This window comes from Calonectris borealis, chromosome 1 (assembly GCF_964195595.1).
Source record: "Calonectris borealis chromosome 1, bCalBor7.hap1.2, whole genome shotgun sequence".
Taxonomy (NCBI): domain Eukaryota; kingdom Metazoa; phylum Chordata; class Aves; order Procellariiformes; family Procellariidae; genus Calonectris; species Calonectris borealis.
In genome coordinates this window covers 15,106,865-15,131,730 of record NC_134312.1, presented here as the reverse complement: position 1 = coordinate 15,131,730, position 24,866 = coordinate 15,106,865, and the positions used below count along the sequence as shown (strand labels likewise).

Sequence of the window (24,866 nt, the reverse complement as noted above, 5' to 3'; positions counted from 1 at the left end):
ATGCAAGAAAACCAGAGTTTTATAATTTTTAAAGATGCTAAGTATCACTTATTTTTCACATTAGTTACCTTTGTAACATGATGTTTGGCACGATACACCAAATTTGTGGGTTAATCTGAGAATGACACGTTTGTATTTAAGCTTCATGATTCTAACCAGTAGATTCTCCAAATGTATTTTCAGAATACCGTAAGTTTGAGTTACAGCCCTGAATGTAATTCTTCTGCATAGGATCTAAAGGGAGGAACAGTAACAGGGCGAGCACTAGAGATGGAAGACACAACGTTAAGATTCTTTGTCTCTCTTGAGCTTTTCTTATGGCAGGTCCTAAAATGAAACTTGGGTAGAGATTTAGGTGCCTTATGGAATAGTTTAAAAAACAGAATAAAATAACGCCTCCACATCTCTGCCTAACACCTGCAGTATCACTACCACCCAACCCTCCTGAAGGAAGGGGGCATCTAAATACTTTGCCAAGACATGGTTTAAGTTCTGCTATTGCAAGTGCCAGGGAACCCTTCCATCTTTACTGAGCAAAAGCTCCGTGTTCTCTCTCTTCGAATAGGCCTCTTGCCATTTCCCAAGTAGGTGTGTCTGTGCAGTTAATGGTAGCACTGAAAATCATCCACAGGAAGAAGGAAGCAGTCACGCATTGCTCAGTAACTTAACTAACTAGAGAACTCTGGCAGTAAAAAAGCCGCCAGTTGACCTGTGTCCAATTCCATTCTCGGCCTGATGGACTTAAAATCTATTTCTCTCACAAAAGAGAATGTCTTTGCCATTACCTTCTGAATTATTTTAGGATGGTAGAACCTGCCAATCTCTCGTTTAAGGTGCACAACTACACAACTGAGAATGCAGGAATCCTGTAACCAGGAAAGAACAAAGAAAGAGGAAACTAACTCCTGATCTGTAAGGATATCCAGAAGAGAAGGGGCAGACCAGATTCCAGCTGCAATTATTTTTAATCAGACAACAGTAAATTGCAAGACACTGCTGGTAACTAAGACCCACTTGTGCCTGAGGCAAGCATTTGGCAATACAGCATTTTAACAGTTACCTTATTAAAACATTTGGAATAAACAAACCTTTTAAAGAAATATCCATTAGCTTCAAACTGTTCTCTCAGCATGAACTTTCCTCTGTATTCAATAATAAGTGCATCAGGAGGCAAGTCTTTGGCAGCTTTTAAAATTTTCTTGTTTTTTTGCACGTAACTCTACAAAGACATATGATAATTTATGAAGTATCATTTTCTACCATTTTTCCGTTATTATTAACAGAAGATTATACTTTCACAACTACTAAACAATTCTATATGAACTAAAAAAACCCCTCCTTTTTGTAATTAAACCTCCAGACTGATTTGATCAAACCATCCTGTTCCCCTATCAATTCAACTAGATATGAATTTAGAGTCAAGGAATGTTTTAGCCCTAGTTCTTCAGTACGTGGCTGAAAACCAACATATTCATGTTCTCACAATTCAAGTACTATATCCCTTAGTGCACTTAACTCTCACCACTACTAGTACTGCTGCATTGTTTTGCGTAACACTTTCAAAAGGCTTCAATTCCTTCAAACAAAACAAAACATGCAAACATAAAAGGACGTTTATGATTCATTCAAGGAAAAACAGAACAGGAAAATAACAAAATAATAATAAAAAAAGAATCCTGAGAGAGTTTCCAAATTTCTTATTTCCGTATCTTTAGATGGAAGGATGGCTTTTAATTAAAAACCAATACATACCCTGACAATTAGTGAACTCACACCTCTCGTAACTGTCATCGCCAATCAAAAAGGAAGTAGCCTCTATGTAGGCAAAAGGCTCTGTAAGCAGGGATATTCCTCTAAGGAGGGTGTCCCATATGCCATGATGGTCTTTGAGGAAAAGAAGCAAAGATGCTTCCATTAAACTGCTCAGTAACTACTCCTTGAGAATTCTGCTACAAAATGCTAAGGTCTGTTATATGGCTCTGATTTTAAGCTGGTAAGTAACCGATGTTACGGATAGAAAAAGACATTGTACAATTTCTTCATAAACTAGAAATTACAGAATCACAAAAGTAAAAAAGAAATCCGTATCAGAGTATCACCTATTATCAGAAACATTCTTCATGAACTGGAAAATGGAACTCTATTCTTTCTGAATACCAGACTTACTGTATCTTAAGAAAAATGTGGACAATTAACATGTTGATACACATAGCAGAAAAAAAAGATTCCAACTTCAATGCTTCTATCTACTCTAACCACTCCTGATATTCCTCACAGAGCAGAGAAACAGCAGCAGCAAAGTTTACTGCGTTATGCCCACCACAAAAGGCAGTCTAAGGACAATCCAATGTTCAGGCTAAGGCTAGCACCTTAGTTATTTTTATGAGAACTGATATGCAAGTGTAAACATAACCAGGGGCGATACAGGATGTATGAAAATCAACTACAAATTCTGAAAAGCCTGTTAAAACTCTGACGCTTAAATCTGGTGAGACATGATACACAAAATGAGTGTGAAGTCCCCTCTTCTATTTATTATTTTTTAAAAGGCATCTCAATGGATATCTTTGTCATAGCACAAAACCAGCATGCAATAACACAACATGGCACAGTTCATTACCTCTACTGGAGGTTTGAAAATCAGATTGCTGGTGTTGACTTCTTTTTTGTCATTTCCGTTGCCTAATCTCAGAGCTATTTTTTGTGCCTCCCTCTGGACACCCTCACTGTACTGGTTATTATTTGCTTCTTCATAACGATCCATCCATGCCTTGATTTTAGTTTCCCATCCAAAGTTCGAACTGTCAGTAGGATCAATCTCTGGAGCTGAGCCCTAAAAATTAAAGTAAATGACCACATATTACAAGGTAAGAAAAAGATATGAAAATGAAAAAAGTAAGTCTATAACAAGACACAAAATGAAAGGCAAAGGTATGCCATTGAATTAAGGTATTTTTCTTTTTAGAAAGTCAGGTATAAAATTCTGCATTACTTAAAAGCATTGAGTTGAACTCAGTACCATTACATTTGTCCTTTTATGAGTTTTATCATTTCATAAATATCGCCCAAGTTCAGGAATACATTCCCTCTTCAATAGGGATTCCAGCTTTTAGTGAGATGAGAATGGAGACTGACATCATTTCCTCCCACAATTGCACTGCATCATGAATCTGTGAGTGCAGGAGTTGGGAGAGTCAGATCTCCCTTCCTACTCAACTTCTGTGAACATATGCAAATATAAAGAACTCCAGCTTCCATCCTATAATACACAGATTTGATTTTCCCCTTTCAACTTCAAGGGTCATGCTCTATCTTTTTTCCACTTCATATCTTACTAAACTTTACTAATCCTACACCTACTACATTAAGGTTGCGACTCTAATGTTACAGGCTTTGCACAGATCATTTTTCTCCCCTTATCTGTTCCTCTTTCAACAATTTTCTTCTGCAGTGCTTCAGATCCTTTTGCTTTTAAAGAAAGTGCTGTTGTCCAGACCTTGCAAGCAGCAGCCAGGCTGCAGCCAACCAATGCTCCTTACAGACAGCAGCAAACCAACGCTCCCTTTTCTATCCACCTGAGCAGAGACACTATTAAACATTAACAAAACAGCAAGTAGTTCAGCAATTCAATTTACCTGTTACTGATTACATTTCTTTTGTGCATCAAGAGAACCATACACACAAGCAGCATTAATAAAAGGTGTGATGCTAAGAAAACCATAGAAACAGCATATTCAAAAAGCACAAAATAGAGATTTTCTTTCCCAGTTCTGTCTTCACTATTGGCAAGTCACATCTTATACATCTGAAGTGTAAATTGTGTCCCACTTGTTTTTACATATCCCAAGAATGAATAAACTATGGGAAATACCTACTTTTCACACCATGCATTATTTTCATCTTACAGAAAATTTAAAGACTGCTATAAGACTTAAATCTTACAAAGCAGACATCCCAACACAATTCCTTAAACTATGCCAGTGCTAGTGAGTAGATCCCAACAGACGAATACATGGAGGTATGACAGAGCAGAATCACTAGTTTAGCTTTCAAATGCAATATAGCCATTTCATTCTTTTGCTGCTTAGAGCTATGAAAAGCTGGAGCTTTTCCAAGTTCAAATGAGGTGTGCACTCAACTTTACTCCCTTGCATAGCACAAACAAGCCCTAATTCCTCCACTGGCTCTTGAAAACCAAGTATTCTCAGAATAAAAATTTACACTATACTATTTCAGTTAACTTTGCAGGACATAAAGATGTAATGCTTATACATTAACTTAAAATTACTATGATGCGTATGTAGTACATTAGTAATGAAGAGTATTTTAGTGCTTAATGTGTAGCCCCAGTTGCACTCTTGATGCTTCGTATTATTTAAGTAATGTACAACTAAGGTTTAAAACAAAAACCAAACAAAATCACATTACCTTTACTCGTGAAGATTTCCTGGATCCTTCTCGAAATGCCTGAAACAAAATTAGATATTTATATTCCTTGGAGGAAATACAAAATCTCTCAAGGAATTTAAAATCTATTAATGAATTAACAGCTTTTCAATGTGGACCGTTCTCAATAAAACACACAAGATGACAACAACAGAACAAACTACGTTGAAATCTCAAGGCTGCAACAGGTTACATCTCTCAAAATATATTTTAAATAACAATTCAGCATCCCAAGGTAAGTGCATACTGGATGTCAGAGGTAGTAGTCCAGGCACCCTTACCTTTCTCCCGTATCATTCTATGTGGGCATGGTGTGTTGGGTTGACGGTTGGACACGATGATCTTAGAGGTCTTTTCCAACCTGTATGATTCTATGATCACAACATGACTCTCTAGAATTTGAGAATTCAAGGCAAAGTAACTGAAAAGTTACTTATGGAACACCCCATACTTACCAGGTAAATCTGTAAATTGCCCACATCCTTCACTACACTATTTGTGGAAAGAGGGGAGGGGGAAGCAGGTGTCACAGATGTCCTATGATGTTAACTTTTCAAAGTAGTTTGTCATTCTACAACAAAACCTAATTCTTTAAATCATCTCGCACAATGTTGGGAGATAACAGAAGAATACGTGGTAGTAAATTTATATTCAGAATCATTCATTCAAAAGGAAACATTTTTTACCCAAGATTTCCAAAAAGATATCGGTAACTAATTCTGACTTCTAGTTTCAAAGCACAAAATTCCCATCCAAGCCGGTGAAACTGAACTGCAGAAAGGAACTCATTCGTTTAGGAAATTCTAGGTACTTTACTTCTTCACATATATTACAATTGTCTTCACATATATTTTATTGTTTACACCTGTAGCTAAACAGTATAACGTCAATAACCTGTTTACCAAAGCAGTTTAGTAGCTAACTTTCTGACAGCACACTTCCACACAATTTCAACTCAAATAAATGGACATGAAGTCACATCAGGACAACTGACAGCAAACATTTCTGAACTTAAAACCACTACAGCTGAAGACTTTCAGACACAGAATTCTTCTCTGGGTATCCAAAGCCTGCTCTGCCCCACCTCTACTATATCAAGTGTTCCAGTATATGCAATTCCTCCTTACAAGTTCTGCCTCAATTATAAAATTGAACTTTCATGGCTAGTACATATTAACTTGAATTAAGGGGAGGGAGGGAAAGGGGGGGGGAAGAGGCAGGGAAGACTGTATCATTTACTGCGGAGTATTACATTTCAATCTAAACCCAGGTAGTAAAATATTATTAGTAACAATAGCCTGATTTTCAAAACCAGTGTCTCTTGGTAAGAGATGTCATATACCTATAATTTATAACACAGAGTCGTAAAAAGAGAAATTACATTCACTCACTTTTTTACATTTTGCTATGTTCTGTTCTTTCTCTCCGCTTTTTTTCCTTTTCTTATCATTGACTTTTGTAACTCTTGTAGCAGTTAAAGTAATTGTAGTTGGTGTATGTTGAAAAGCAGTATACAGTTCCACAGGAACCTCATCACCACTCTCTGTTGCGCTGGTATCCCCATCTTTAAAACAAAGAACATTCTGTAAACAATCAAATACTGTAGAAAGAACATTCACTTGCTACTCCACACCTGCTTTTAAAAAACAAAAATGTGTACTGACAAATGCTTCAAGCACTCACATGCAAAACTCACCAACGGTTGCAACAGTACGAAAATGAATGACCAATAAAAAGCTGGTAAGTAACAGATGTTTGTAATGCTAGGTAAGAAAAAGATACCGGATTAATTCCATTCTTTGAATGGAATTATATTATCCTATTCCATTATAAGCAAAATTAGAACACAAATAGTAAAAAAAAGTATTTGTTAACTCATTCACTTATATATAGCTTTTACTTGTAATATGGCTTTAGGATTCTCTGAGATGACTGTATTCTAGAGGGGATTAAGATTAATGACTGCCCAGCATTTCTTGTGAAGCCCTATTAATCAGTCATGTGTAAGTTGTAATCAACTATTTCAGCTGCAATTTGCAGTGTCAAGTGCCTTTCTCATGGTAAATATATCAATTTAGCCAAAAGCCTTCTCTCCTCAAAATCCCCTAACAATAACATTCCACTACTCAGGGAAGAGAAAAGGGAAGTCTGTTTTACTAAAACAAGATCAAATACAAACTGGCAGATATTTTTTCTTTGTGCTGTGCACCCACAGACCTAAAAGCCAAAGCCTGAAATTTGGCATACATCAGCATTTATGTCAGACAAATACATTTCCTGACCTGAAACAGGATTACCCTAGTTCTGTCAAGATGAAAGGCTGTGAAGTATGGGGAGGATTGGAAGAGAGATGGTGCACATAGATAGTAGACTGCTGTTCACATGGGCTCAGTACAGACTTCTCAGATTTTAGCAGCTTTTCCAAATATTCTCTCTTTAGTAAATATACTTCACACTAAGCAAGACTTTTTCTGAAACTGCATAAAAGCAGGCTTTACAAATACTTAATGAGAGCAGAGAAAACATTCCTTCTGAGCTCAGAAGGATGTTGCCTTAATCAGTGCACTCAAACGCTCCTAATTCTTGAAACCTTCTTTACTAAATAAAGAACTCCAGCTACTGGTTACTCTAGATTTTTCTTGCTCACAACATTCCGTAAGAGGATTCTTCTGTGCATAGTAAGCAATCCAATTTTGCCATCTTGGTTGTTCTTTTGAACAATCTATTAGGCACATAATTGTATATTAGGAGCTCATGATGTTTTCTGAATTTGTTTACATCTCTGCTGGGACTATTTTCTGAACTAGCATTAAAAAAACACATAGAAAGAAGAAATGTCTAATCAAAGAAAAACGAATACAGAATCACCAACCATTGAGAAATTAAAACCCAAGGCCCTCTTCAAATTCTCAATGTTTTAGTCTCATACACTAGTGCCTACAGAATCATTACATCACAGCCAAACACCTCCCTCCTGCAACCCCTCTCAAAAACCCCACAAAACACTGTCTTCCTTAGGGAAGCAACATTTCAATATTGTTGTCTACACTATGCCCTAACTTACTGTAAAGAATAATTACCTCAACCAAACATATAATTAGAGAGTTGTTTTGAGACACTCCTTCCTAACCTACATAACCTGCTTTCACTTTGGAGAGCCTTAGTGAAGCACACCAAGGGAAGATTTTGCATCTTGGAAGGCAAGCTACAAACTCTCCAAATTTCACAAGAAGTTATGGGCCCAGACTCATTTCCCCATAAGAAGCAAGTGATTTCATCAGCACCAATTCCAAGACCAGACAGCTTAAAGCAACATCCTTGAACAAGTTACACATCTAGATATTACCTCTTTTAAAAAAAAAAAAACAAACCACAACCAAAAAACCAACCAACCAAAAAAAAAAACAATAAAAAAACCCAAACTGAAAAAAACTAACAACAAAAAAACAAACCCAAAGCATCAGGATACAATTGACTAGGGGGCTTAACAAAGGTGCTCACTCCACTGAACCACAGTAAGCAATACAATGCACAGTAAGCTGCATCAGAATTACACTGTTATACCAGAACAACAAAACCAACACCACCACATACAACCACAGGCCCCAGAACAATGGGCTATAAATGTCGCCAGGAAAAAACATAAAAGTTTAAGATTGTCACCAAATTTTGTATCATATGAAATGTTCACTTAAAAACTCTTTTCTTGAGGCAAACCAACTGATCTACTACTTGCTCCCCACTGTTTAGCTCTGGATGCAACATGGCTAAAGCAGCAACTCTTTAGAAATCTTTACAATAAAAAACATTATACTGTAAAGTATTCTCGTATCTAAATGAAAAGCCCTATTATATACAAGGCTAAAAAAAAAAGCCCTAAATATATACTAACTCATCAAAGAACATCCAAATAATGCAATCTTACCTTTAATCAAACACCTGTAACTTAGTAATAAGTAAGTTTCGAGTAACATTCTGCTGCTGTTGAATACTTAAAACATTTAATAGATACATTCAAATTGATGCCACTTTTGCTTTTCCTACTTGGAATTATCTATGAAAATTGGCTATTTTTACTGATGTCTCATGGTAGACAGTTCATACCCGGAATTACTTTAAGTCTGAACCATGTCAGTCAAAAATATCAGTCAAAAAGTGCATCTAGCCAAGCAAATGTATTGGCTAAATGAAAATTAATTAGAGATGCAAGCATACATTCATTTTGAGTACAATCATTATATAACTCATAGTCATTAATACTGCACTTCAATTGAGTTTTACACTAAACAGGATTAGAATTTATCTTTTACTCTATTTTGATACTTACGGTTTACCATTTAGTATTTATTTTCCTACTGAATGCATAGAACAGATTTAAGAGACTGATCATCAGGATTAAGGAGGGCTGAACACTAACTTCAAAGGTAAAATCTCTTCAGTTCCTGCTAAGATTTAGCTATCTCTCTTCCCTTAAGTTTATAGTAAATGATCAGATAGTATGGTTACAAATCCTAAGAGATGATTTAAATAGCTCAGACCATCAACTTCCCCTATCCTGTATGTAAATTCAAGTTCATTCCCACAATATCATACCACTTAGTGAACTCATTAACTCTAAATGAATTATAAATGTACTTGTTCTATTATTTTAATACAATTAGCAAAAATTAATTTTAAATTCTAAAAAAAATTTGTACTACCTAGCATGTCAACCAAAACTTTACAAAGTAAGTTTGGTTTTGTTAAAATGAAAACAGACAGAACAAAAAATGATTGTGGTGTTCTAGATAAGCCATTAATGCCTTTAAGGGACTTAAGGCAGCTTAGCACTGGACAGCAGAAACTCAACTGCACCAAGAAGCATTATTAAGCTACAGACACTTCTACACCGCATCACACACTTCAGAATTTTCTGAAGGCATATGAAGTAGGCAGCAGGACCTTATCTACACGGTATTTTTTAAAGAAATCCTAACACACACACACTTGCACATAATCCAGTACTTCAGAGACATGATTTGAAGGTAAAACATGTTAAGTTTAGGAGTGACTTCCTCCCAAATCATGACTTTTGTAATAGAGCTTGAAAGTATCACCTATCAATCAAGAAACCCACAATACATTTTGGTAATGGCTGGTCAGAACTCCTGACAAGTTAAGCCAGCTGAGTTTTGAAATTCTATGAATGGTAGGAGAGCTAATTTCATAAAATATAGTGACTGAAATAGATACTTGCACTACAAGCCTCATCTAGTTATCAAAGGCCAAAAAAACCTCAAAACATAATAATTGTATTACTTATGTTTAGCAATTTTTCTCCTTGTCAAAACAAACCCAAAAACATACCATACACACAACAAATCAGAATTAGGATCCCCTCTCAAAACTATGCTAGGTTGTTTTAAATCTGTCATATAATTCTTAGAGACAGGAAATCACCTGCAATGGAACTGTTTTAAGAGATTAGTATGAAGATATAAGTAGTCTATACTATGAAGGAAAAAATGACAGAGCTGTGAAATAATTTTTTTCCAAAAAGAAAGTAGACTTAGTAACCCTCTCTTACTGCAGAAGAAACCTGAACCTTTTCCACTTTATCTTCAGTAGCTTACTCAAAGTAGTCTAGTTATTATAAAAGCTACATTCATTATTATGAAACTTTAACAATGTTTGAACAGGTTGAATTATTCCGCAATGGTAAGAAAAAAGGCAGTGATGACAACCTTTAATAAAACACATGGAACTGCAACAATTCTGATATAACATTATCTTAGTAACAATAAAGTCAAGTAAAAGGCATTGATTTACCAAACCTCATATGCTGAAGGCTATCAAAACTGCAGGAATCGTGTATACACTCTTAAGTCTATATAGTTGATATATACTTATTTTATAATCTTTACTAAGGAAAAATCTTTAAGCTTTACTCACCTGACATATTTTCCCTTTTCCTTCGTTGCAAAAGCACTGCCCTTTCTTTATCTAAGCTCCTGAAATTAAAAAATAAATTTTATTCCATTCTTCACACTTATGCATCAATACATTTAAGTATTAAAACAGACCTTTTCATAGTTACCATTTTCCATTGACTATTACAGAATAAACAGTACACTAACTGAATGTTTAGATACTTAGAAAAACGTCAGTTGTGCACCGTTCCATTCCATTTTAACGCAAAGCACATATAAGTATCCAAATCACCTGAAAACATAACGAAACTTGATACCTCAGAAGAAAGATTTACAATTGATCCACGATTACACATAAGCAGGCATTAAACCATTTTCCTGCAGATTCTTCAAAACAATCGTCACAATACAAAACGAATGTTCTATGACAAGGTCCAAACTATTTCTCAGAAATAGTTTTATTGGTAATTAAAATGTTCTGAACACGCATGTCTTATTCACTATTTAATTAACAATCTGCAACGTAAGTAACAGGTAGCATTTTATACTCTACTTCACAGGACAACTATGATGACAGTCTGGTATAATCTACCTACCACACAGTCAGAACAAAATGCCCTCCCTGTCATGTCATATGACTTTGAGGGGGGGCATACAAATACTCATTCCAGAGCAAGAAATCCGCCAAGTGAGCACTGCAGCGTATTGGAATGGGGCCATATGAGAAATATGGGTGGGGCAGCTGACCTGAAAACACTGCTGTTAAGGGTTCTCAATGTATGACAGCCATGAAACGAAATATGGAATGGATTGTCTATGTATCGGTCAGCCTGAGAAAGGATTTGGGAATCATTGCTGTTTTGGTAAGTGTTTCAAGGGTTTATCCCTGCTGCCTAGTGAGGTGAAACTGTGAACACGGGAATGGAGACCGGTAAGACTATCTGCATCAGAAATGTAGCTCCTTTAACTAGAATTGTCAAGATTATGCTACATGGTCTGTTTTATCTGTTGGTTGTTCCAGTATCTCCTCTTTTTATATTCTCTACTCAATCTATTGTTATTTAGAGTTCAAAATCAACCAAATTACTCACCTTGGTTGACAACGTTCACACAGATATATGTCAGGAATATGCTGCCTGTCAATCCCCATGCAGTCAATGTGCTGCCAGACACTTTAAAAAAAAACAAAAACAAACACCTTTTTATTTTAAGTACAATTTTTAAAATTGTGTGCATAACATACACACACATACAGAGAGCGAGCCATTCTTTTTTTCATCATGATCTTTACTCAGATTGAATACTGCCTAAAACTACATCTCAATCACTGTCTTCACCACCACTCTGCTAGCTGATTTTCTATTCCACTGATCACTGTAATTCCAATCTTGTGGCTGTCTCCCGGTGTCTCTCTGCTTCTTTAGACTCATTTTCCCTCTTGGAAATTTTTCTCTAACACTGGAAATAAAAAATGGTAAATTATCACAATAAAGAACAAGATAGAGACAAATACCCTCAGCAACAAGACTTATGCTTTACATAGTAACAGGAGTTCTATTTTTAAACAAAAGGATTCCATTTCCTTTTATAAATATACACATAAAATATTATTTTTACCTTTCTACATAAAAATATATATACAAATATATGGTTTTATTTACTTGTACATTTTAATAGAAGATATAAATACATTTTATATACACACCCCACATGACTGGTAGCACTGTTGTGCAGCATAGGAAGAGCTCTAACTGCTTCCCACAGTCAGGGAAGAGAGGCTGCTTACTAGACTGAAGGTTAACCTAGGACAGTAGTTTATACTCATCCCCACATTGCTAGAAGGAACTGGGACACAGAAATCGTTGCTATCTTCCCACTTGGGAATTTATCACAACTCTCTCCAACTCCTCACAGAGAATCTCTTCTTCAAAAGAAGCACACTCTACCTAACTGGTGACTGCCTACAGCTCCATTGCCGAAAGAACATCTAAATACATTTCAAAATAAGGGAAAAAGGTTATCAGAATCAAGGACCATAAAAAATTAATAACAAACTTGTTACATAAGCAGACAGAAGAATGAAGGTCAAATTAATGTTTTAATTAGCCCTAACAATCATTTTACAAATACACAACGATCTAATAAATTCAGCAGCGTTCGTTAAGCATATTGAATGTAAAAATACAGGCTAATACAGCATAAGTCCAGAAACATGAGATTTGTCTTCTCCTGTTAAGTATATCAGCTCTAAAAATTTCTGAGCTCCTTTTTCCAAGTATTTAATAGCACCCACTTATTTTACTATGATCAAGTAGCTGCTTAAGCATGAACACAGAAGTTTAAACACTTAACTTCATCTTCTCCAGTAAGAATCTAGGTTAGTCTTTTCATAATTATTAAAATTCTTAAAACTATGTCCTTTGAAAATTAAGAGTTCTTATCAGAAAGATCATGCACAGAGAAACCAGTATTTGAGAAGTTTCTTTCAGATTATTTTGCATCCTGCAAGTTACTTGATTTACATATACATAGTTTACCAAGATGCTTTATTACCCAACAAATACAGATTAAGAACCAATCCCTAGGTCTTTACGTCACCATACTAACACGTAACTTGGACAAAATACCAAAGAAATATCCTTTTTAGAGGGGAAAAAGATATACCCTTATTAAGCAACAACGCACAAGTAAAGGCATGAACAAATTAATGAGTAGTCAAGACAGACTGGAATAGAGTATAAAATACTCACTGACCTTAACCAACTACCTTGCCTATTAGAAAGCCATACAACCTTCAAACACTGTTTTTATGGAAGGAAATTTCCGATGACTCAACATAATCAAAAGACCATTTAGTTACACTTACTTTCAGTGCAGCTTGAAGTTTTAAGTAATTTTTACTTTCTAAATTAATTTAGTATTCATTACCTGCATTTGTCACAACAGATCATATATCCATCATCATGTGTAAAGCCACAAATGCATCTGGTAATATCAGTTCCATAGCTTCCATCCTCTGACGTACTGATGGTAGTAGCACTGGAGGTTTCATCAAAGTTGGGAGTGGTAAATATGCCTACTTCATTCTTGCTTATAAGCACTGATGGAGGAGGAGAAGCCGGAGGCGTTGGAGGAGGCCGAGCACCATAGTTATGGTCCTAGATTTTTGTTGAAAGGTAAGTTATAGCTCTTAAATATTCACACACTGATGGTTATTTAAGCCAAAGTGCAAGAATTCACTTTGTAAAGAATTTCAGAGACTTATTTTTTAGTAATAGTTTAAAATTTTGTTTCTGTCATTGCTCATTCTTGTTTTCTACATTCTCAACTATGTTTTACATATAAGTGCGCTATGTTCTGTATTCTGCTTGTAATCAATCATCTTTAGTCAACTTACCCAACTCCCAATAAGATATAAAAATATAAGCATGAATCAGAGTTTTTCCAGTTAAGAACAGCAGATTCTACTTAATCTATTTTATACAGAATACTTAGCATGAAACTTACTGCATAGGGCAAACCAATGTAACTGTGTGAATGCGAGCTGCTGGTATACAACTGGTGCGGATAACTGTTCGATTTTTCAACTACCACAGGGCTAGCTTCTACAGATTCTGGTCTGCAAGACAAAAGACAGAAGAATAATAAATACAATTAATATGTAATTTATATTAAAAAATTACAGGTACTTGTTGCACAACCTCTAATTAATTACCCGCTGTTCCTGTTTAAAAGAGTATACAAAACAGGGGGAGGGGGGGAGAACAAACTCACACAGCCCCAACTGCCCCCTTACCCCAAGGAAAAAAAAGGAAACCCAACCCTCCTCTTTCATTTAAAATGAAGCTTCTAGAGGGGCAGAGAACTCAAGCCTCTGTAGAGTTACAAAATTTTTCTCAAAAAAGTGCATGCTGAATCACATGACGTAAGCTGCAAATGTGGGACAGAAAAGCGTGTTACACACTTTGCCACGGAGCCATCAGTCTGCATGCCCAAGTCTATAGAGTTGTAACAGAAGCTGCAGGAAGGACTTCAGTATCATTATGACCAAAGATAGAAGCAGTAATTCAGAGAGCCGCACACCACCAATCCTACTCGATTCTGCAATGACATCTAGTGGTGGCATTCCTGCATCGCCTGCAACCATCCATACAGACCAGCACTCGAGGCATCACAGTACTGTTTCTACAAACAGAAATAAGTAGGGCAAATCTATCTAAAAAAGGCAGTTTAGCGATTTATCTTTAAATAGGAAGAAAAAAAAAAAAGATAAAAATTTGCAAGGGAAGGTTTTGTAGTGAAAGACAGTGCCTTCTTTAATACACAAACTATGGTTTATATGCACTAAACCACAACATGAAAGACACAAGAAAGATAAAGGAATACTAAAATAGGAAGATCTTTTTGGGCACAAGAAATTTTACCTTCATTACCTTTCCTCAGCAGTTACATTTGTGTGTGCATGCAAGTATATATATACTCTCATGACTGAGACACTTTTAGTCAGTAACTTGTGGCTTTTTCATTGCACCATATGATTCAAACTTCAAATGAACCCAGAGTTACCTAAGGTTTTTTTGTTTGGTTGGTTTTGGTTTTTTGTTTGTTTGTTTGTTTTTGGGGGGGATTTGTTTGTTTGTTTTTTTACATTGAAAGGCAGGGCAAAACATTAATATCTAAAACTGAAGTGACTTTTGACTCGCATCACAGATCAAGCCTGGTTCACTTTTCCAATTTTAGTTTTATTATGCATGAAGTCTATTTCCCATCACAAATACCGTAATAATTCCTTGAGCTGACTTTTTAAATAAAGTTGGTATTTCTGAATCTTAAGTTAAAATAGGTATCAGTGTTTTTCTTAGACATTAAGATATTAAGTAGAGGCTTTTTTATTACGCCATGAAGTGATACTAGGTTCATTTAAAAGGACACCAGCAACTTACATTTGTTCATAACAATTTTTTGTAAGAATATAATTAATCATTAGCTTTCTGAAAACAACATCCAGTATTTTCACGTCTACTTGAAAATGTCCTACTAACATTTTTGGTGGCCCATTTCTTCTTACTAGCTTTTCCCCCTGTGAGGTTACTACATGATAAAACTGTTTAAAAAGAAATACTAGTTAAAAACACTACAGGGCGAAGACTTTCATTTCTAGAGCTCAAAGAAAAAAACATTTTTTTTAAAAACATTAATGTCTCTAACAGTCATCAGCTGCATTTTTTTTAGAGTGAGCAAACATGCAAGTGCTCAAATCATGTGAAGTACTAACATTAGAAATACAACTTCTGACTAGCATGAGACAAAAGCCAACTCTGATGACACTTGCCTTTAGTTATCTCATAAACCCAGAAAAATCCTCATTTACTCTCTTACACTTCTCAACTTGAAAATAATTTTATTCAGAGTTTGTTGGAATTATCTTCTAGAAGCAGCTCAGAATTTGCCAGGTTCATCAAACCCATGACAAAAAAAACCCAAAACAAAACCAAAAACCAAACCAGACAAAAGTCAGAAAAGCTGTGCCTTTCCAACAGATTTGCCTTTACCTATTTACTGACATAATACATCTGTGCAATAATCATACACCATTAATATCATACAGTTAATCCTTCTGATGATGTGCCAATCAAAATGCCAACAGATGAGGCATTTACTATCCATCCATCATGGCGAGGACAGAAATTAACTTATCTTTCTCCAGTTCAAGAGGGTCTTGACCACTGTATTGCTTCTATTGCTATTCTTCAATGTTTATTGAATGGGACAAGCAGTAGCATGGTTACTTTTATCCACTATGTGTTCAATGCTCAACCTAGGTCTTGTTTGCTTCAGTATATGGAAAATACTCAGTTTTCAGAATAGGAAGGCTTACTGATACAGGACAGGACGAGGAATTCGGGTACGATCCATCCTTCAGCAATGCCACAATTAATTTAGGAGAGCTTCCTTCTTTAAAAATAAATATTACCATGACCTAAATACCAGCTACTTCAACATGGGAGCATTCAGTGAAAGATACCAGAATGGAAAAGTCCTAAAAAGCGAAGTCATGCGTATTTCATCGACTAACCACAAAAATTAAAAAGGTATTCTAAATCTCTTGCAAAGTATGAGGCAAGACAATACATACTACTCCCTAAATCCATTTCTACCTACTCTAGCAATTTATAAACCACTTAAGAGAACCAAGTTTAATATTTAGAGTCATAACAGTTGTGGGAAGCAAAAGCATTAAGCTTCCAAAATCAAAATACAGAAGACAAATGCATTTATCCCCAACTATTTTAATACTCATTAAACAGACTCAGATTACAGGGTTAAAAAGGAAAAAGCACAGCTTTACTTGAGCAAGGAAAGCCAGAAGAAGGGTAGGAGAAAATTAGGTGAGACACAAAGGCAATTAAATCTTTGTATTAAAAAAGTTTTAACATAAATACAAAACTAGATCAACTTTCAGCAAAGCTTTTTTTCAAATGCTTATCCAGGGGGGCCACAGATACTTCTTTAAATTGCAACAGGTTCTCACCAGAGCTCTGAATGTAACTGTTACTGTTCCATTTATCCACTCAAATGCTACTGCGGTGGGGAACAGTGTGAAGGGGACTGAGAAATATGGGAAGGAGGTGGTGAAGCATTCACTGAAGCTAGAAATGAATCATCGTAGATTTCTTTTACAGTCAATACAAAAGTGACATTCATCCCAAAAGCAGTACAGAATGAGTATCATTTCTCCACAGAACTACAGACAACCTTCTAACTTTGGCAGACAGGTCTGCCAACACTTTAATATGCCCTTCACCAAATTCCTTGTTACCTCTCTTCTGCCCACCACATCCATGACCCTGACCTTAACAGAAAACACACCCTCTATACTATCATTTGTCCAGAGGTCAAGGCCTTCTTCTCAAATAGGTATCTCAGAATTGGAGAGTTTTGTGAAGGAATACCTCTTGGTAAAATATTTACTTGTACAGCCGATTAAAGCATGAGATACCACTTAATTTAAAAATCAACTTTTAAAAATGTTTTTACTCAAGTAGCAGGGCTCAGGTGGCAAGGCACAAACTACTGTATTATAGACATCCACCCTAATCTTACCATTGGCATTCTTACGGGCATCCCAAAAAGCAAGTTTTCACGGAGGAAAAAGTGCAAGCATTCAGATCTGAAAGAACACTATGAGGGTTTCCTTGCTTGTATTTTTGAACGAAAGCCAGTTCTGTAACAGATTGAGATACTAAGCTTGTCAGTGTTCTGAGCATACCACATTTTTCAGCTTCACCTCCAACAACTGCACCCTTAGTGTCTAGCTAAGGGAGATATTTACGGTATTTTTAGTTTTCATCAAAACTGAAATGTTTGTATTACATATAGTATATTTGAAGTTAGACCAAAATCCTAATATTATGCTCTAAAATAAACAAATATTACCATGATAAACTGCCCATGACATTTTGCTAAAATGTCATATATATTTGTTAAGTGTTGTGGTTAGCAATTCAAAATATTCATGATGTGCAAAATATTCACAAGGAACAAAATAAAAAAAGCACCACAAAGAGAGCTTCCCCCATGCTCCTGGGCTGCAATGGTTTAAGACATTCCTGTAACTTGAAAACAAGAACATAGTATTTTCTCAAATGAATAAAAAAAGCAAAGAAACCCGTATTTTTAAAAACCTCTCAAATAATTTTCATTCTCCAAGTGAAACAACTCATGTTCTCGGTAATTTCCTACTGTTCATATTTAAATGTACAACCCAAACTGAAAATATTCTGCATGTTGCCAGCAGATGGCATTAGTGAGAAGTTAAATAAGCAACACATGAGATAGTTTACAAAAACTCAGTCCCTACAAGCTTATAGTTAACCTATATTAAGGGAATCAACTATCAACCATTCTAAGCAATAGGCAATTCTTCTTTAAAAAGTCCTGTGTCCCCCACCCCATTCCTTTTAAATACTCTTTTGTTTCTGACCAAGTAATAATTAAAAAAAAGAGGGAGCGGTTTTTGACTAACACCCAAAATACAATCAGTCCTTAGAATCTGGGGCCATCAACCACTTCTATAAAAATGCAGGTATTCAAATGGGAAAGAAAATCTCACTAAAACGAAAATTTTCAAAGGCAGCTGGGTATCCAAGCTTTAGGCTATGAAAACTTAGCTAATAGTACTTCCTGAAAATATTTGTCAAAACTCCAAATGAAACCTCTTGCTTCCATGCATGCTTCAGCAGCATCAATCTGCCATACGCCAGTTTGATAGGTCTAATTTTCAAGGAGTTCAGGTTTGTTTTCCCTTTGCACCAACACACCTGAGCAGTATCGGGCTGAAGGCCAGCTCAGATAAAGGAACATAACATATTTTGTATGAAAAACAGTATTTTCTATTTCAAGACACTTCATCTAATCAAACACACCTGATGGGCTTCACTACCTAGACAACAAAGAACTGAGCACTACTTCTCTAGCATCTCATAGCAGGCCTAGAAGTATAGGCTGGCCTGATACCACCTGTAGGAACTGGCAAGCTTCCCATTGTCCTAAAATACTTTAAGAGGAGGAAAAAAAAAAAAAAATATCCCTGTTCCAACAATAGTCATGGGAGGGTAGGTTTTCATTTATTTAAGACTACAAAAACATTCATAATATTTTCTCCTGGATATTGAACTCAATACAATGATCCTTATACTTAACAGTAAGAAGTCACGCATATTCATCTTCAGTAAGCCTTTTACAAATAAAGGCAAAACACGTACTATGGCACTACGAAGATCAACCCACCCCTGGACAGCTCACTTAGGTACAAGTAACATAAGAGACAGACTATTTCACCCAATTTTTAAGACGTTCAAACCTTTTAATAGGAGTTATTTCCCACATACCTATTTGCTACAATGATTAAAATAATATGTGAAACTATGTAATCACATAAACTATCCACCTTTTTAATAGGCTTATCCCTTAGTTTAAAGCATAAAGAAAAATCTCTCGGCACTAAGAGACTGCACTAAGCTAAGAGTTTTTTCCTGGGCTTCTCCTACACAATCAGGTTTGCTATTCCCCCATTCTTGTATTTGCTCATGCTTCAGCAACTGATGAAGCAATATCAGATCTGTCAGTCAAAGTGAAGAAATTCCAACTCCTCCCTCTTGGGAAAACCCCAGAACTTGCTCAAAGAAGAAAACATACGAAAACCATGTAAATCACATAGATGGTGATATAAAAGGTTTACAACTGTATAAGCTGGTAGGTTAGGGACACACCTTCTTGTCACACTTCTTTAGACAGTGACGTGGCTTTTAAAATCAGCATAAGCCAATCATGCAACTACACATTTTTTCAGCGTAAGTATGGCAGAGATGACAAGAATTAATCTAATTGGTAACAGTCACTTAACATCTGAAGAAAAGCTGTTCGTAATTGGGACGCCATGCCACAGTATCAAGCAAATAACACACTGTAAACTCTATCTTATTTATACTGACAATTATATTTATTTATTTTAATTTCAGCATGGCATGCTGTGTCTGCAACTAATGTCACCAACCTTGGGAATCATGACCTTCTCTAAACATAAAAGAAAAACACAGGAAAAGATAATGAAAAGAGCTGTGAACAGGTCACTCAAGTTAAAAAATTTTCTGCACCAAGGAATCTAGTGTTCATGATATGAGAGATCAACAAAACAACTTTGAAAATTTAATGTGACAAGAAGCTTCAAATTGCAAATTCTTGGTTTTCTTCACATAAATGGTGCAAAGTTAGAATAGCCTTATATATAACTGAAAGCACAGGAGAGAAACATCCCTTTAAAAAGCTGTTCAAGAGTTCTGCTCACAGTGTATAACATTTCTTTCAAAGTTTGGAAGGAAAGCCATTTGCTTCTTAAATGGAGTAATACTACCTAGCACATGCTCTCAAGCAAAGACTGCGTGTAAGCTATTTAAATTCGTGTCAGTTATTCAATGTACCTTGTTAAATGAAGGACTACTTTATGAAGTTTATTTCTGATTTATGAAAGTTTCAAGCATGTATATAAAATGGTTGATGGTTAGACTCGATGATCTTTGAGGTCTTTTCCAACCTTAATGATTCTACGATTCTAAAATAAGTCTAATCCATTGTTTCAATATGCAAAATTAGCAAATGTATTTTTGTGGTAATCAAAGATAAGGAAAGTCTAACATTACTACAGAAAGGCTCAGAGGAAGGCAAAGAGTAACAGCATCTCAAGAGGTTAAAAAAAACATTTAACATAAATGATGACTAACATTTTTTGTTAGGTCTAAGAAATGAACTCAGGTTTTCTTCTGTATGTATATGCAAAGAAATATACAAGATGCACTGTGGCTTACACAAACTCTTCTGTATGTATATGCAAAGAAATACACAAGATTCCCTGTGGTTTACACAAACTCTCTTGATCTTTAAACTTTAGTATCTTTTGATACTCATCTCTTCCCAAAAAACTCACATCACATATTCTACTAATGCAAAAGCAACAAAGAAAACAGAGAAAACAAAAATCCAGATACTATTCTGAAATATACAGAGCTCAACAGGATGATGTACCTATGTACACTAGTAAAAGTTGTCACACCATCTTGGTGTTTTACCTCTCAAAGAGCCAAGTTGTCCAAAATGCTATTTCTCCTCTCATAACATTCGACAACCAGGTTGATACTATGCACATGGAAAGATGTTTGTTTGACAGGAAAAATCTCCAGTCAGAGATCAACAATACCTGAACTCTAGCCTATGTCTACTCTACAGATTCAGACACCACTAGAGGAAAAAAAAAACCCAAAACCCCACACACCCACAAAAACCCTCAAACAACCCTCCCCAAAACAAACAAAAAAACACAAACCACCCCCCCTCCAAAAACAAACAACACCCCCCCCCCGCCCCACAAAGCTCAGAAATTCACTATGCTTATTTCATGCAAAGGAAGAGTTTCTTGAATTCAGGATTTCATTGGCTCGTTGTAATTCTTTATACACAATCACTAACTGAAATGAATGATTAACGAGTGAATTTCTACTAGCATTTCAATATAAAATAACTTTGTGAAGACATGGTATTAGACAATTAAGCCAGGCCTTCAACTTTCATAAATGAAGGCACCCTTAACTAATTACTACCACTTTCTTGCAATTTACCACACCAAATGAATTTACCTTTCTGACATGGGAAATAAAAAATTTTTTTTTACATATAGTTAAAAAGAAACTGAAATGGCAGAATATTTTAAGCATGAAAAGCAAACCCAGCAGCATCTGTATTTCTCAGTCTGATAAGCAAGAAAAATATGCATCTGTAGAACAGTTTAGCTTCTCTCCTTTGCTCTCCCTGAAGAGGAAGAAACTGACTTAAGTATAAAGTGACAGTTATTAACTTAAGTAATTAAAGATTCAATAAAACTAAGAAAACTCCTAAGTCTTCTCCAACTGTATTCAAAAAACACTTGCTAGGGAAAAAAAATTTAAAAAAAAGATAAAAAAACTTACAAATTACGTTCACATACTTACTCTGAGCCTGCAGCCATTTCCAAATAAGAAGTATCTGCTGTGTCAACCCCCAACGGGATCACTATGCTCATGACGTTCGTTTCTGATAAATTCGATTACTACGGAGTCCTATGCATTGGTATCCAAAACACTGGGGCATGCCAGCCACAGTGCTCATTGCAAACATCTAAGTGCATCCACAAACCCTGTTAAAAAAAAACAACAACAAACAAAAAAAAGCAGAAAACTGAGTCAGTTCATTTTAAAACCATGCAATTTGACATCACGTTGGGGGGGGAATCACTTTTCTCTGTCACAATGATTTCATTAGTTTTATTTTACACAAGCAAAAGGAAAAGAAAACATTCAATCTCTTTAACAGTTGTTAACTTCAAACACCCTTATTTTAAGAGTATGATGATCGTAAGGTCTGAACTTAAAAATATTAAACTGACAATATATTATCATTTAAATCAGTGATTAAAAAAAAAATAAATAATCATTCATCACATTCAGTGAGGTGACAAAGATTCACCTTATGGCAGACTTACTGAATGTGAAGTACATTTGCTTACTGCTGTATATTGTCAGAACCCAGTTGCTGTACCATTCAATAGAAACCTGGTTACAGAATTTTTCAAGTATTTCTTAGAGAGCCTTGTTCACTTTTGTTTTGCACTTTGAAAAAACCAGCAACTTTCAATGTCCAGAATACAAACTAAGGATGTCAAAAGAAACAATGTCATAACTTCCATTCAGTATTTTTTTAAACCAAAATCCTCTAATGATTCACAATAATGATATAAAACAATTTCCATCTCATTTTAATAGATCACGATCAGAAGATATTATACCCATCAGGCACCACTTTTAGAAGTGATTTTTTTTTTCTTAGTAGTAAACTAAAAAGAATCGGTAGTAGTTTTTAACTGTAGAGCAAAGCTACAATCTGCTTGCACAAGTGAATACAACAATCCTAGCTGTATGCCAGTTACTACTAGTCTCCCACTCCTCTTACAAAGCGTGGCAGAACACCCAAGTATAGAAGAGATGTACACAGCACCTCAGCTGCCTCTATTCACAGATTAGTAAACTAATGCATTTTTATAGCCCAATATAGACAAGATTTTCCACAAGTGACTAGGTAATTGAAGCAAAATACCCCCATCTCAATACTTGCATAATGAATAATTGCAAACTCCTTCCAAAATGTCAAAATTGCAAGAACACAGACCACTTCGAAATGAAGCACATTTAATAAATACACTCCTCCTAATAAATATGCTCCTCCCATCTGACAAAATGTAGTATCTTTTGAGATACTACAAAAGCCCAACAGTTTTGAGATCAACGTATTTTAACAACTCATCATTGTCAAAACTAGATTGCCAAGAAAAACTACTAAGCCTCCAGTGAAAAACGGAGTATTTATAAAAAAGACTTCATAAAAGTATTGTGGACTTAAATCTGAATTTGCTCCTTTTATTGATAAAGTCGGTACCTTCAGGATGATGAAGTGGCATCTACAGGGCATCTCTAAGGTATGAACTGGCACCAAGTCTTCATCTAACTTCTTAAATTTTATCTCACTACTGAAGTCAGGCAATTAACATCAAACGTCTTGGCTCTTAAGTGCCTAAACCTTCTACAGTTCATTCTCCCTCTAGACTACCGAAGTTGTGTTTTGGTCCCATTACGTGAGTCACCAAATACAACGAACTGGAAAGCAATCAGGCCAACTAGTTGTTGGGATATCTTGCTTTCCTCATTTAAACACTGAGCATTTTCTTATCAAATACCACGAATGTCAAACTATATCACTAGCTATGCATAAAATTAAGGAAAAAACATACTATTTTCACAAATAAGCAGCAAGAAAAACCTGTTAAACCAGAAGCAGGTATAGAATATTTTTAGTAGCAAGCATATAAGAAACCCCAAGCCCCTCTTACAGTTTAAGCAAGCACTCATTCGGCCCCATATAGTTTATGCTACTCATACGGTAGAACCTTGAATGACCTCATCTACAACTTACAGGAAATATCAGTTTACCATTTAGTTTTCTTCTGAAAAAATAAAAAATTTGTATTAATTCCTACCCATAATTGAAAGGGAACCATCAACTTTTTTAGTCCAGGTAAATTGGCTATCACAGGTTAAAGAGTTGTTCCGCTACCAACTGCAGTTTCACCTATACTAACAAATCATTAGCATAGTAGAGATTTTATTTTACCCTTGTTATTAGATAATTCTAAAAAACAGTTTTAGTGTGTTTCAAAGCAGATCTAAACGACATACTGGACACCACTGCCTGGGATCAACATCCTCACTCAGACAGACATTTCTCGCACTTAAAATTGCTTTTGGTGGCGGTGTGTTTTTTCTTAATTGAATTTTCTTCAAACACTTCTGACCAGGTAGAGTAACAACTGGAAATTAATGTAGGCAAAAATGCCTGGGAGACTGATGGAAGTGAAGAACCTGCCTTAAACAGCTGCCTCATAGGCTATGACATCTGCAAACTTACATAAAACAACTGAGGTTACCCAATCGTCATATATTCAAGTGACCTTCAACACAGAAAGAAGAGATGTGGTTACCAAATCTGAGAATCAAGTGAAATTTGGGGCTTTTTTTTTTTTTAAAGTAATGTAGAAGAAGAAAAGAGAGCTATGGATATGGTTTTAGAGCTATGTATAGACAGAAAATTAACTGCTAATGCATGGCCCAATTAATGCTATCATCTCTGACCAAGCAAATACATCACCACTCTTGTAAGGAAAAAAAAGGGGGCAGGAGGGAACAGAGCCAAGGTGAACTTCTTACCCTACTGCAAGCTATTGAAATACATCTTCAAGACTTAGTCAGAATTCACTCAAAAATTCTGAGAGACTGATCTACACTGAAGAGGAACTCAAATTTATTTTGCCAAACAGCATTAAACAGAAGTTATTTCATCCAAAAGGAAGCACAACACAATTGTAATACTACT

General features: G+C 35.6%; 1 protein-coding gene across 9 annotated transcripts in view; it reads right to left on the bottom strand.

The window, feature by feature from the left end:
• Window positions 1-24,866, bottom strand: part of KMT2E (lysine methyltransferase 2E (inactive)) — a 63,819-nt gene that overhangs the window by 23,946 nt on the left and 15,007 nt on the right. For 7 of the 9 annotated variants that reach the window (XM_075145341.1, XM_075145392.1, XM_075145383.1 and 4 more), the window contains 9 exons: window positions 21,896-22,080; window positions 13,863-13,974; window positions 13,284-13,513; window positions 11,447-11,527; window positions 10,378-10,436; window positions 5,838-6,010; window positions 4,429-4,467; window positions 2,621-2,833; window positions 1,089-1,219 (listed from right to left, as the gene is read on the bottom strand). In XM_075145341.1, coding sequence (XP_075001442.1) covers window positions 1,089-1,219; window positions 2,621-2,833; window positions 4,429-4,467; window positions 5,838-6,010; window positions 10,378-10,436; window positions 11,447-11,527; window positions 13,284-13,513; window positions 13,863-13,974; window positions 21,896-21,966 — 1,109 coding nt within the window. In that variant the 5' untranslated portion in view covers window positions 21,967-22,080. Of the gene's footprint in view, window positions 1-1,088; window positions 1,220-1,752; window positions 1,885-2,620; window positions 2,834-4,428; window positions 4,468-5,837; window positions 6,011-10,377; window positions 10,437-11,446; window positions 11,814-13,283; window positions 13,514-13,862; window positions 13,975-21,895; window positions 22,081-24,866 lie in introns of those variants that run through there. The other 2 variants (XM_075145401.1, XM_075145409.1) reach the window with 2 other exon arrangements.